Source organism: Channa argus, chromosome 10 (assembly GCF_033026475.1).
Source record: "Channa argus isolate prfri chromosome 10, Channa argus male v1.0, whole genome shotgun sequence".
Lineage (NCBI taxonomy): Eukaryota > Metazoa > Chordata > Actinopteri > Anabantiformes > Channidae > Channa > Channa argus.
The window spans coordinates 13,204,715-13,220,020 of record NC_090206.1 but is presented as its reverse complement, the minus strand read 5'-3'; the positions used below and the strand labels follow the sequence as shown (position 1 = coordinate 13,220,020).

Here is a 15,306-nt window from a genome sequence, read left to right as displayed (position 1 = left end):
AGGATTTTACAGATGTTCTCTGTGGACCCAGAGCATAATTAGCTTTCATGGCTGCAACTTTCCTTTGAGAAAACCTTGATAAGGGTAATTTATTTTCTCCCACGCTGAGGAAGACCTGAGCCTACTGTGGTGAGATACAGAATTTCCGTTCTGTCTCTGTATCTTATCAGGTTGTGAAGAGTAATAGCCAGAGGTGTGTTCACACCTTTATTCTGGATCCGCCCTAAAACCCAAAAATTGCACCCTAGTATTTGTGGTCTAGTCTGTTCACACTACTCTACTACATTAAAACAGAATAAAGTCTGTTCTTGTGATTGAGAGAAAATAATGGGGGAAATATAGTTATAGCATTGTCAGCACTGTCAGGAATTAACCATTGTCAGGTATGAAATCAAAGCCCAGAATGATCCTGTTTTTTTTTCTTTCCTCTTAATGTATTTATCCCTTTTGAACCATCTAGGTTTTAATAGCATTGACACCCAGGAGACACAAACATGACCAATCTAATGAAGGAAAATCAAATAGCATAATTTGCAGAATGAACTTCCTAATGGGAGAAACTAGCTGTTGATGTTGTTCATACTGGAGAAGCAGACTGATTTTCTTCTTCGCAGATAATAGCTCTGACATTGTGCCCCCACCTGGACTGCTGTCTTTCCTGTCCTGGTCTCTGTTGAAAAGCTCTTTTCTGAGAGAGGCTCTCTGACTGTCAGAGTCAAGAAACCCTTGGTGACCTTTTATGTTGCCTCTTCACTGCTACCCTGGAGGGAGGCCCAGCAGTTTTTGGTGCTTTTGGAACATTGCAGTGCATCTCTCTTTTTTGATTTCCTCTCAAACATTGGGCTGCTGTAAGAAGATAACCTCTCTGTGTCATACCTGGTTTCTCCTCCTCTGTCTCCCCTTATCCTCTAGAATATCTGCTTGAACACTTGGAAATATTCAAACCCTGGACATAACAAATATTAAAGCCCCTAATTTTTTTCTTTTTTTTAGGAATTCCACCTATCTTTAGCATTGAAATTTAAAAGCTAAACCTATTCAGTACTAGCTTTTATGGCCTTGACTCAGTGTTTAATATTTAGAGCCACAGATTTTTGTCCACACTCTGCATTATGTTATTTTTCTTATTTCAACAATTCAGTGTTATTTTGTATGCCCTCACTTCTATATTCCCTCAGAGGTTTGCAGTGTTTTAAATATGTCTGGATACTGTAATGTTACTCCAGCAATTTTTTCCAAAATACATTATAAATATTGTTCTCTTAGAGAAAACATTAGATAAAACACATTTTTTCTGATTTGAGTTCCTGGGGAACAAGGGAAAGTACTCCATTAAGCGTACAAGCAGCTTCACAATGTTAATTTGTGTATTTGAAAGGAATAGATTAACCATTTGGGAAAGATGCCTACTGACATGGCTAAAAGTTTAGGCACCCTTATGACTCACTGAAACAATCCTCAATCCTACATGAATAGTGTTGAAATTAGTCACCAGTTATCGATTCTCCAACAGTATATTCCAAAACCAAGCACCAAAAATGGAGAACAAAGTAGACCCTATTTGAAGTATCTTTCTATGAGTCCCGATCTTAATCCAACTTAATCTCACAGTACCCACCAAATTTAACAGAGTTTGCGGGTTCGCAGGTAAAGTTCCGAATCCTGTGTTTAATTAGAAGAATTGTCTCAAAGGGGTGTTTGCACTTTAGGGCACCATTGTCCTTTCATCTAAAGCAAAAGTCAGACAAGGGTCAGTCAGTTTCAATTTTGTCTTTTATGAAGAGCTGTGACTTTCAAAATCTTCCACAGTTTTTGCACTTTTAAACCTCATTTGTGTGTTGTGTGAGCATGAGTAGACTGCCAAGGCTTAAAAACTCTGATTAAGCTCAGTTATCTGAAATTGATGTGTTGCTGTGTCAACTTAAAGTTAGTTATTAGTGATAGAATCCAATGCCCAAACACATTCAGAGCCAAAAACTTTTTAAATATAAATGCTGACCCCTTTTGACCCTACTTATTTTTGAGGCAAACAAAAAGAGATGCTGGGATCACTTGAAACTTTTGAAAACCTTGACAAACCTGCTCTGCTCACAGATATAGAGGCAGAAAAAGATGCCCATTATTTTGCTTTGAAAATGATGACATATAATTGCATTGGTGCCTGCAGAGTCAAAAGAAAACATCAAAGCCATTTGGGGGCTGTTTCTAAAACAGTCAAATAAATGTAGTGATTTAGTGAGTTTACATGATGACAGGATCACATTAATATTTGGATGCAAAATTTTTTATTTTTTTCTTGGTTTGGACATTTTACAACATATTCTGTTTACTGTCACTGAGGTACTTGATGAGGAACTGATTAGGATACATATCTGGGGTGGAAACATATCTGTTGGGATGCTGAGACATTTATACTTTTTATCCCATTTGCTGGTGGGTTTCATGCTCTGTGAGACTTCACTTTTCATCCTGTGTGGAACGTCAGATGTGTGATTGGATTACAAATGCCCCCAAGAGCAGCAAACAGAAATGTGTATAGTTATGTGATAAAAATGCAACACTTTGCAATTTTTTTCACCTTGCACAGTGGGACAGCCCAGGCAGATCTTATCTCAAAGCCTGATGGTTATGGTCTGTTCTTAGGTAGACTGCACTCACTCAAGTGGAACTGAAGTTCACAAGCAAAAGTTAATTTACAGACAGAGAGTTCATTAAAGAACCAGTTCATCTGACCCCACTGCTCACTTCGAATCATCTCCTGCTTTCTTTCCCTTATACTCGCTGTGTCACTTGTTTCCAACACACCTACACATATGCAGACATTTATCTACACATCTTTGATTTTGTTTTATTGTTCTTCTTTTCTCAACACCCTCCCTCCATCTTTTCCTAACACCAGCTGCTCTTGTAATCTTTTTTATCTAACTTTTTTGCTGAGATGCTGCTCCACTTTGCATTGTTCTTAAATTGAGATTTTTATTGTTCACATTGTTCTACCCATTCATCTTTTATTTTTCAGAACCCCCTGCACTTCTGCAGTGGGCTTGGACTGCATCATTGGAACTCAGAAAGTGGTGATTTTCTGCCTAATCGATAACTACGCAATAACAATGGAAACATATCATATATTGTTTGAAAGCACAGGATTAGTTGAAATCTGAAAAAAGGCCAAGGATAAACTTGATTTTAAGTACACATTTGTATGTACAATATGGGGATCTTGTGTAGCCTGCATTGATTTGACAGTTGTGCGCATTGATTAAAATTAATATTAATTTTATTAATTAATTAATAGATTATAGCTTTACAAAAATGCAATCCTGCACATGACTGGTGGGTCATACAATCTCAGTAGCAGCTTTGAGTTACCACAACAATAGACTATGTATATATGTTACCCACATAATTCCTGATTGCAATACACATGTGTATAACATTTTCACAGTTTGTTGGTATTCAATGTTTTAACTGAATGTATTTTATCTTTTAACTTAACCTCACCCCAAAGTTTTTTTGTCTAACCCTAAATCAGTTGTTTTAGACAACCTGCAAGTGTAACAGAACATGTCATAGCGAGAGGGTCTACCATACCAGGGAGGACTCCAGGTGCACTACAGACAATACAGCACATAACAGTGGAGTCCAAGATGCTTGCCGGCAGGGCATACATGGAACGCCATAACCAAGTGGTTGGCATAGTGTACCAAAATATCTGTGCCAGGTTAGGACTGGAAGCTCCAAAGTCAAAATGTGACAAACCTCCAAAGGTGGTTGAGGATGACAGAGCTAAGATCCTAAGGGACTTCCAGTTACACCCCAACCTGACATAGTAGTTGTGGACAAACAGAAGAACAATGCTTTGGTGGTAGATGTAGCAATTCCAAGTGATAGCAAATACCAAGGGCTTAAAGAGGAGTTAGAAAAGATGTGGAAGGTGCAGGAACAAGTGTTAAGTGAACACTTGGTTCACTTAAGTGTCTTAAATGAACCTGCATAAACAGCACATACTTAATGCATTTGACATATTATTTTTTAACCAGGCACTACTTTAAATGACACATCAATAATAACTAATAATTACATATTGTGTCCATAGTAGCTCCCGTTGTTTCAACATCTCAAGGGAAGAAAGGAATCATACTGAGTTGCTGCTTGGAATGCACCATTACTTTATCATTACCTTCCTATTAATTACCACTTTGTGCTCCCTCGAGCAAGGTAGAGTGGAGTTCCATCCAGCTGACAGATAGCTACCGAGGTATTACTGGCGTTTACTGGGAATGTACTATTATTACTGTTGGAATCTCAGAAATCTCTCATTTACATTCCATAGCACAGTTACTTAGTCCAGATCAATGTATACATCAAATAGATGAATGTGACATAATCCATAAATCACTTGAACGTAAGGTGAAATATTTTGTCATTACAACTGCAACCAGTATACGGTACAGTAGATGCAGCTATATTTTATGTTTTCAGTACCATGGACAGGTCCTCAGGCCTGCTGCTAAACAATCCTGCTGTGTGTATGTTGCTAAATGATAAAAATGGTAAACTTGTGTATTGTGTGTGAAGCGTCAATGACAGCAAAACACTGGACCTCACATTTTCTCACTACAGAACACACAGTCGCAGACTAGTGTCTATAACTTTTCTTTATGTTTATCCTGGTTAATATTTAATAGGGGCTGACTGTGGACTGAAAACCAGGAAATAAAAAGAAAAATGGAAGTAGGCCCATAACTTATAGTTTTCCTTAAGGGGAAAGAAAGTTCACTGCTCAACTTGCCCTGATATTTAGGTTACAAAACAAGACTAGACTCAATAAAATAGCCCAAAAGGATCAATATAAATATGTATGTATTAAAATGTAAACAGTTGCACCATAGCAGAATTATGTTGCTCTCTATATAGTGCAAAGGAAAATGAAGCTGAGGGAGATTAGGAGTTGTACCCAAACCCCTGACTTAATTTGTGTGAAAACAAACTTGAAAAAACTAAAAAGAGAGAACTGCTTCCACTGAAAAGTGCTGCTCACCAGAGGCACCAACACCAAAGCAGACAGTATCACTCAGGCATCCTGACACATATTATATGAAGAGAGAGAAGAGGGGAAACAAGTGCAACCAAAGCGAACAAATGCCCAGAGAGAGCCAAAGCACACAGTCAAAGATATAAAACTTCAGCATATATTCCGCTAAATCGAACGCCCCACTTCTGTGGCCCATTTGTGAGCTGCGCCTGCCTGTGTCCGAGGTGCTTAAAAAGCGCCACCTTCAGCACATCAGCTCGTACACTGTGGGAACTGGAGACGTTCCGGGCACAAACACACCTCTGATTTTACGCTTTTGATTACTCGGTTGTTTTCATTTTGGTGGACACGCGAACTTGAATTCCACCACAGAAGCGCGTGGCTAATGTGAAATTTCTGTTTGTACATCCCGAACAGCTTTGACACGGCCCCAAATCCGGCCTCGCTTTGGTGTGAACATACAAAATCCCCGTGCTGGAAATCAATGACACGGTTAGTGCGTAGAGAGAGAGGGAGAGAGTGTGTGTGAGAGAGAGAGAGAGGAGGCGGTGTCTGGTAACCGAGGAGGAGGAGAAAGCTCCTGGTCCGCTCGTCCTCGCTGCTCCCTTTTACCGTCAGTCCTACAAGCAGTCGGGTGGTACTGGAGCGCCCGGGGCCGTGGACTTATTTACCCCCGGGAACTGGAATTGACAGAACTATCCCAGGTGGGTTAAAAGCTCTGTTATTGTCCTCCTTGTCAGGACGAAATGCAAATTTGAAATGAAAGTCGAACCATTTGCTGACTTTCGGGGTGCTGATGCTGCTGGATGTAGGAGGAAGCCAAAACGAAGCTCCTATGGGGGCCACAATTGTGTGGACGCCGCTAATTGCTTTTTAAATTAGCGGAGGGGGAAGCTCGGGAGCTAATCGTTTCGCGGTGCCCCATCTGCCGACGTGACAACTCTCCAATGTTTGTAATGCGATTAGAAGAAGGATCAGCAATTTCCTGAATCGAGCACTCTCCGAACAGTGAGAACCTGAACAGCGGTTCGTTTCTCTGCTGTAGGTTCTGTTGGGACGTTCTGCGTCACATTACGAGAGTTCTGTGTTTTGTAAAGTGCTGCATCTCACTTCATCCTATTCTTCTGATACTTTGCAGCATCCCCCCTCTCCTCTCTGTTTTCCCAACCTGAACGGCTCTCATCGTCTCAGACCTCTGTGCTTTCTCTTCTCTCTGTCTTTCAGAAGATGTACTTCTTTCTGCTCCCTGTCGTGGCTCTTTTGCTGAGCGAAGAAACACTGGTCTCCGGTAACAGTAACGACAAATGGCTGAGCACCGTGGCTCAGTACAACAAGGACAGATCCTGGAACAGATTCAGAGACGTGAGTTGCACTGAGAGACACAACATCTAGCCCACAGGGCATTATAATTAGCTTCAGCGAGTGTGTGTGTGTGTGACAGTGGGAGTGAGGGAGAGACCTACGTGAGAAAGGGAGGGGGGTGCATACTACGCCCTTGATACACCCTATGAGTACTTCAGCAATTGCCAGCAGGCATAATCCACCTTGTAGAAACTCAGCAGGTTCAAGCCCGGCTTGAAAGAGAATCAGACTCAGACTGAGAGCATTATCCTGCACACGATGGAAAAATCTTTCATTCTTATTATTTAACTGACTAAATTATTTGAATTTGCTTCTCTATAATTTCATTACATTATAAAAAACAAAAAAAACAAAGCGATACCATAATAATAGACTTTTATCATTTCTAACTGATCGTATATTTCAGTCAGAATCTGAAGAGAGTGAGCCGGTGGCTTATTGTGGGCATTGATTAGTCCTGCATATCACAAAAGATGATTTTTTTGTTTTATTTCTTTGACAGAGTACATGCATTACTTTTAAAGTCTAGTCTACACAGGAGCTAGGGCACCTGCTGTGTGTAAATCAGATGTATTTTAAATCCAAACAGCGAATCACACAGCCTTGTTCTTTGGGGGATATCAGACAACTGTCTGAAGTCAGAAGTTGACTGTGTTGTCTGAGAAAGTTGTCTTAACTTTGACTGAAGAATGACCCAGAATTCTTAATTTAAAGAGTCTGGAAGCCCTCTAGACATGTAAGTGTAATCTCGAAATGCCAGCTGCAGTGGCACCATTAGGTCTAATTATTGTAAAGCATAGAACTGAAGAATAGAACCAGCAGCTGCTGTCCAGCCACAATGATCAAATCACAGAACTGTATTTCCTAGTGGAAGACTCCAAGTGATCAAAGATAAGAAATTAACTACATGGGATGCATCTAAAATTTGACTTTGAATGTGTAGAAAATGATGCACTAAGCATTTATAGAATTTGCATTAGGTAGAATAGTAAGCCATAAAAGCATGCGTTTTTGACTTGCATATTTCATATTGCTGTGATGAAGAGAGGGAAACAAATATATGCAATGCGATTTTAACAACCTTGAAGCTTATTAATTGTATAATAAAGGAATTTGTTGTGTTTGCAATGAATTCACCATGGAATGAACTCCGTGACTTCAGTTTCCTTATGCTGTTCTTTTAATTGTGCAATAGACTTTGTGTCTTTTTATTAAAATCTAAATGACTATCCATTTCCTGAACATTTAAATTCTTGAAAAGTGCCTGACCTCCACATAGCCATCTGCTGGTAACTGGCAAATGGGTTAGGAAATCTCTCAAGTGCTCTTAAATACTTTACAACCTGAAACCAAATCTTAACAAACAGAATCATTTACATAAGCCATTTGTTCTTTGAAGAATTAGGGCAGAATTGTGCTCTTGAGTATTTTTAAAACCAAAATTTTACTTCTTGCCCTTCTCTGGCCTCAACTGGAGAAACAACAATGCAGAACTAACACGTCTAGGCTAACCAGTTGTTATCAGGCTGATGGTGACAGTAGTGTTCTGTAACACTCGTATTCTATTCAGTGTCATGCAGGAAATTGTGTGATGCCCTGTGCTGCCTCCTTACATGTTCTCCAGAGACTTCAGTAGACAGGGGTCTAGCTTTGGCCTTATTAGAGCTGGTCTTTCCCATACAGTACTGGAGCAGTTTGTGAAGCTAGGATTAGTCATGTCTGTATGATCAGCCAGGGCTCTCCTACCTGCAGTGTGTGTAAGTGAGGATGTCTGTGGTGCCCGCTCTTTATTTCTCTGTGGTCCCCTGTGCAAATGAAACTCATTAGCAGGAAACTGTCAGTGGAGGGTGGAGGACAGGAGCAGAGTCGAGGCAGGGAAAGGAGAGGAGAGGAGGAGCAATGGATGAGGGGAAAGGCTGTGACATTTATGTTTAATATTTCAAGCCCTGGTACCAACCAAATGCAGGAGCTGCTGCTGTATTTATGTGTGTTTCCGTGTCTCTGTGTGTGTATTGTTTGCCCTATCAAATAGGGAAACCTGCTGGTCGTAATTTATCTGCTGCAGCATTGGCTGTTTTCTGTCCCACTGTGTCTCCCTTCTCCTGCATTCTTTCTTATTCATTTCTTTTCTCTGGCACAGACACTTTAAATATCAGCAAGTTGTCGGATTAGGAAAATGTGGTTCATTATCCTTCAGTTTCAAACTACAAAGCAAACATTGTTGCACGGATTAAAGTTTGACTATTGATCTTGAGGATTTGATCATAAAAACTTCAAAAGCCCATGGCAATTTTTGGTTGTCCCAAATGAAAATAGGCAGTAGCAAAACCATTGGTTGTCAGTCACAAACCGTGGTCTTAAATTGTACCATGTGACACATACTTGATTTAGCGCTTTAGTGACCAGCAGTAGACTCCATCAAAATTATGGAAACATAGGACTAAATTTCACAGTTGCAGTGCAGATGGGACCCATACGTTCAAACCAACCAATCAGAATATGGCATAAACTGTGCAGTAATGTAGAAACTGTTCATTGTCCCACAGATGTTGAGCAAAGTCTAGTAAAAATAGTTATTTTATTATCATGATGTAAAACAGCCCACCGTCAGTTTTTTTCTTTTACTCTGTAATAGCCACAATCATAGAAACTTTGCTCCGTTTGCAATATCAAATATATCAAGAAGCCTTTATCCTTTGTATTCCTAAGGTATCAAATGTGCTGCATTATAAAACGATTTTTTTAACTATGTTAATTTGATGATTTCAATATCCATCATCCATGAATCACAATAGCGGTGTAGAACAATGCTTTGTGAATCTATTACTCAATCAAGCCCACCTCCCCCTCCTCACCACGCTTCTCTCCTCTCATTTTCTACTCTGTCTCTGGAGCAGTAAGTGACCCTGAGCTTCCTCAGCCATAGCCCTCTCTCTAGCTCCTCCACCCTCTCCCTTTCCCTATGCTCTCACCCATGACTCCTCCTCTCTGTTGTTCTCTTCTGCCTGCCATGTTTCACTCTGCATCTCTGTTGATGAGCCACTTGCTCCCTCCTGCATTATGTATGAGCGACCGTTTGTTGGCAGGGGAGCTGGTGCAATAGTTTAACGGTCAAAGGTCAGGTGGTTTATCTTGGAAAGGTAAGGAAAATGGGATTTGATGTGCTGTTTTGCTTAGTTGGCTGCAACATGCTGGACGATGAGTGTAATGCAGAGAGACACATGCGGTAGAATTTAAAACTGCTCATGTTTTGTCATTTCCAAAGCACTTTTTTTTTCAGACTAAACTGAGTCTACTGTATAGTGGTTTGTATAGTTGAATTAAAAATGTAAATGTGTCAATGTCTGCAATTGGTCTTAAACATTATTTCGTGTGCAGTGAACAATGTATAGATGTAGAGTTGGGCGCTTTCACACATTATTAGAGGATTCCTAAATGTTCACAAACAGTTTAATTGTTTCTTAATCTTTTTTTGCCAACAGTAGGACCATTTCACTTAGGTCATATCCATCACGTTAGAGTTTTTATAAAAACTCTAACGTGATATATATATATATATATATATATATATATATATATATATATATATATATATATATATATATATATATATATATATATATATATATATATATATATATATTTGATAGTTCTAACAGCCACCTCATGTTGTTGGCTACATCATAGTATTCTGGCCAGGACACAAGTGAATACGAGGGTTCCTGGAACAGTGTTAGAACTAGCAGCAGAGGTAACAACAAAAAACATTAGTAACCAATAGAATCGTGGATGATGTGATTTAGAGGGTTTCCCAGTTTTTCTTTATCTTCGCACACAGACATGTTCTGTGGTATTTTCTGAAGTTGAGTGAATCTGAAGATGCCTTTCTAAAGTGTTGTTAGTAGACATCTTTTTAGTAACTAATTATGTTTTTTTATGCTTTATAAATTACATGGCTAATTACCTGACATTGTTCAAGTGTTAAAACTGCTAACTTTAATCCTGCCCTCTACACTCTGCTTGATAATTTGAAACACAACTCGTATTTTTTATTTATTTTTTTTTGCATTACAAAGTTTATTAAAAAGCAAATTCATATTTGAGTGGAGACATGTACTAATATAAAACTATTTACAGTTTAGATAACAAGGGGTTTGTAAAGCCCCTTGTATAATTACTTTTCATAGAGTGGCGAAGATCAGTTTGGATAAACTGTGGCTTGCTGAGCTGTCTGGTTTAAGCCAGTTAGTTGTTTTGCTTTGGCCTGAGTGAACCTATTATTGGTGCAATTACATGATGCCAGGATAATATTGGTTTGCTTTTACTGAAGTTAACACACAGTATGCATTATTGTCAGAATCAGGTCTATAATATTTTTAATCAATAGTGGCAGTTTCTATAGAGACTGTGAAGAGATGACAGATGTACAGATTCATAGTCTTGTTCATGCTTTAGTCAGATGCTTAAGGTTCAAACCTAAGTGTTACCATTTTAATAGAAATCTGGTTAAATCTACAATAAGAAACCTCTGGTAATCAAGAAAGTAATAACATTGGACTTCAAATCAATTACTGTGCTGCAGAATTGATTTTAGATTCATTGTGTTTAGACAGTATTTAACAGTATCTTCTCATCTCTTCTCTTCTCTTACCTCCCCTACTCCTCTTTTCGTCTCTTCTCTTGTGGCTCCTGTCAGAATCTTTGTCTGTAAATAATGACAAAATGCTGTCATTGCCATTCAGGCAGTCCCAATTTTATCCTCAAGAGGTGGAAAAGTTGTTTCCACTCTTCTAAGCTTGTTGTTTGTTTCTCCAAAAAGAGGCTTTTCTCGTCCCTGTCCTCTATCCCTTACTTTCTATCTTTTCTTACTGTCTTTAAGCCTGCTTGCATGCTGTCAGGTTTACAGAAATGCATTAAATCTTATTTGTGAGGGACATTGGATGTCAGCTGCATATTTCCTCATATATTTGCTGTAAATGGATGTCGTCCCCAAACTGTCTTAGCTGGGGGACATTGTGGCAGCTTGAAATTTGTCAGCAAGGTACAAACCACTGTGCACGTTTGTGTGAGAGCATTTTAACTATGTGTGTTAGAGTGTGTGGTCTGTCTCAGCTCTGTGTCTCGGGTGAGAATTAAATGTTGTCAACTTCTATCAATTATTCTCAATATTTTCCTTTCTGAGTCGAAACTCTCTCCGGGGCTGCCAGTCACACACCCCCTTCAAGCAAAACAACTGTGAATATTTGCAGGCATGTGTGGAAGATGTTCAAATGACAATTTTTTTCAACATTGGAAGCATCTGCAACAGTAGTTGTATGGTTAATGGGAAGGGATTGGGTGCAGTTAAGAGCTCAGATAAGACAAAACCTACAGTGAGTTTGACCTGTCCCCACACATACATACGCACACATACACAACCCCTGTAAGTGAATATTCCTGAGCCCACATAGAGTTTTTCTGTCAATTAAGTGAAGACCCAGCTGAATAGCTGTCATTCTTTCTTATCTTTCCTATGCTCTGTCCTCCGTTTCCCTTTCTCCTTTTAAGATGCTTCTACACCTTCTCTTCATACCTTTTATCATCTCCACTCTCTCCATCTCTTGTTTTATACTCAGCTAACGCCTGATGAAACAGTGCCCTTCAAAATAAACCTTCTCTCTCTCATGCTTTCTGCTTCTTTCATCCCTTTTCTTTTCCTCAACTCTCCTTCTGCATGCATATTTCCCACACTGAGCTATTGATTTCAAATGAGAAAATGCTGATTCTTATCTCACCACAGAAGCATTGTGGTTGTGTGTGGGTGAGAAAGGGACACGGATTTCATAGCTCCAGCTGCAAGTACATTTTTCTGTCATGTAGTACAGAAAATTCTCTCTCCCTAATTCGTGTCTCTGGATGTGTATTAATACACGCACACACAAACACACAGCATTCAATTCACCCTGAGGCTCCTGGGGCAATCAATCAGTAAATTTATGGGGCCTGGTAATCCAGACTGGAGCCTTGATATAATCAATAGAAGTGTGAAAAGGCAGGAAGACACACATGCAAGCACACACACAGACACATCGGAGTTCAATTCAGTGGTAGATAAAGGTCACTGTCTCCTATGACCAGGATAAATAGGTTATGAGAGAGGTTTGTGTGTATGTGTGTGTGTGTGTGTGTGTGTGTGTGTGTGTGTGTGTGTGTGTGTGTGTGTGTGTGTTTGTGTTAGAGAGAGAGAGAGTAAAACAAAGAGAGATACAAAGCAGGAGGGCTAAAGAGTTGCCAGTGTAATTTTGGCTGATGATACGAAACAGGAAATGGAAAAAAAAGAGATGGTTAGAGAAGAAAGGTAGAGAACGAGCTTTAATGTGAAGCCCATCAATACTGTGCGCAAAACAGATGGACAGATGGAGAATGGAAGGACGGGAGAAATGTGGAATCGATACAATATGTGCATGTGTATACATGTATGTGGGGGGGTGGGGTCTTCAGTCAGCTTCGTCATGGCAGCCCCTTCAGGCTCGCTTGTCTCTTTGGTCTCCGTGGGGATTGTCTTTCTGTTATTGCTGATATGAAGGTCTCCTGCTAAGCTGCTGATCTTTTGAGAGATGTTTACTGTTTTTGTCTAAAGATGTACCCAGACAGAGAAACTATTCACATCCACCACTGGAAAATAATAGTCACAATACAAAAAACATTTTTTTCTCTTCAGAAAGCATAATTATAATTTGTAAACACACGCTTTTTGATGTTTTTGAAGATATATAACAGAATCCTGTCTCTATATTATATTAAGAGGAATTGAATTGGATACTGCACTATAAACTGCACATTACAAACTTTTTGTAGCCTTCATTTAGTTAGGTGATATGATCATATATAAAATAAAACTGTCAACTTGATATATTATGTGTTACAGTTTTTAGAGTTTGACACTAACTATGGATGGAGACTATACTCCACGTCAGTAATTAGCACTGAACAGAAAGAAGTGTATACAAGTCATCTATTACACAAGTCATCAACACATCTCTCAAAACAGAGACTTTTCCAAACTTCAAGCAGGCCTTGATTACCCCACTGCTCAAGAAGCCTTCTCTTGATCCCTCTGTAGTGGAGAAATACAGACCTGTCTCCCTCCTTCCTTTTCTGGCCAAGACTATGGAACGAGCAGTCTTCAACCAACTCTCAGACTTCCTTTCCTCGATGTCAACCAGTCTGGCTTCAAGAGGGGTCATTCCACGGAAACGGCACTCCTGACTGTTGTGGAATATCTTCGAGCTGCAAAAGCCACAGGTCAATCATCTGTCTTAATTCTACTTGATCTATCCTCAGCCTTTGACACTGTGAAGCATCAGATACTCTTGTCCACACTCTCTGACTTGGGCATCTCTGGATCAGCTCTAGACTGGCTTTGTTCTTACCTATCAGGACAAAGCTTCAAGGTATCCTGGCGGGTGCATCTTTCTAACTCTCATAGCCTCTCTACCGGTGTGCCGCAGGGCTCAGTTCTTGGTCCTCTCCTCTTTTCTATCTATACTTCATCCCTAGGTGCCATCATTCACTCACATGGTCTTTCCTATCATTGCTACGCTGATGACACACAGCTTTTCCTGTCCTTTCCACCGGATGACTCCACTGTCTCATCGCGCATTTCTGCCTGTCTCTCAGACATCTCAGCCTGGATGAGTAAGAGACACCTTCAACTCAACCTCTCTAAGACCGAAGTCCTTGTCTTCCCAGCCAGACCTTTGATGCAACACAACATCAGCATCAACATTTGATCTACAGTGATTGTCCCTACTAATTCGGCCGAAAATCTTGGGGTCATAATCGACGACCAACTGAGCTGTAAGGACCACATCTCCTCAGTCTCTAGGGCTTGCAGATTTGCTCTTTACAACACAGGAAGATCAGACCCTACATCACGGAATATCCAAAATGCAGCAGCTCGCCTCATTTTTAATCAGCCAAAAAAGACCCATGTCACACCACTTTTTAGATCTCTACACTGGCTTCCTGTAGCTGCTCGCATCAGGTTCAAAGCTCTGTCTCTTGCTTACAGGGTTGTTAACTCGACAGCTCCCGCTTACCTCAACTCACTCATTCAAGTGTACAATCCTTCTCGCCCGCTGCGGTCTGCCAACGAACGACGTCTGGTGGTAGAAGACACCAAGCAAAACTGTTCAGCGCAATGATCCCACGATGGTGGAACGAGCTACCAAACGCTGCACGCTCAGCTGACTCTCTCCCAATATTCAAAAAACTGCTGAAAACTGAACTCTTCTGCATCTTCCTATGCACTTAAATCTTTTAATAATTAAAAAAAACAAAAACAAAAAACCTTTCTGCTCTCTTGAACTTGTATCTCGTGAACTGTGAACACTTTTCTGATAGGACTTTGCTTTGATGTTTTCTCCTTGACTTAGATTTTTGCTTGCCTTGTACTTCACTTGTAAGTCGCTTTGGATAAAAGCGTCTGCTAAATGACTAAATGTAAATGTAAATGTAAATGTATACCTACATTATTTTTGGTTTATGTGCAGGATATTCTGAAATTGACTTATATCAATGCATGCAATGGGGCATGACACCCACTGATTATTTCCAGATGTTATAAAGAAAAAAAGATCAAGTTAACAAGTACACATTTTCTTCTTTTTTCTGAAAAGCAGTTCCTTTTTAAAATGAGGTTGAGGGTTGTTAAACTCAGAAAAGCTGCCTGTGCTCTTATTTGACATTTTCACTGAGTCAACGTTCTTGTGAACAATTCGATTCAAAATCAATCAAAGCTGTTGCAGGCTAACGTTCTGTGAATCCTTTACTTGATCATTTGATTTATGAGTTCAGCACTAGTTTCACCCTAAATTTAATTGCCAATATTATGTCATTACCCTGCATGGAGTCGGAATCCATATGGC

At 39.8% G+C, this 15,306-nt stretch overlaps 1 protein-coding gene across 3 annotated transcripts in view; it reads left to right on the top strand.

The window, feature by feature from the left end:
- Positions 1–5,579: 5,579 nt before the first annotated feature.
- spock1 (SPARC (osteonectin), cwcv and kazal like domains proteoglycan 1) overlaps positions 5,580–15,306 on the top strand; it is a 101,262-nt gene continuing 91,535 nt past the window's right edge. The window contains exons 1-2 of one of the 3 annotated variants that reach the window (XM_067519389.1): positions 5,580–5,739; positions 6,260–6,397. In XM_067519389.1, coding sequence (XP_067375490.1) covers positions 6,263–6,397 — 135 coding nt within the window. In that variant the 5' untranslated portion in view covers positions 5,580–5,739; positions 6,260–6,262. Of the gene's footprint in view, positions 5,740–5,819; positions 6,077–6,259; positions 6,398–15,306 lie in introns of those variants that run through there. The other 2 variants (XM_067519390.1, XM_067519391.1) reach the window with 2 other exon arrangements.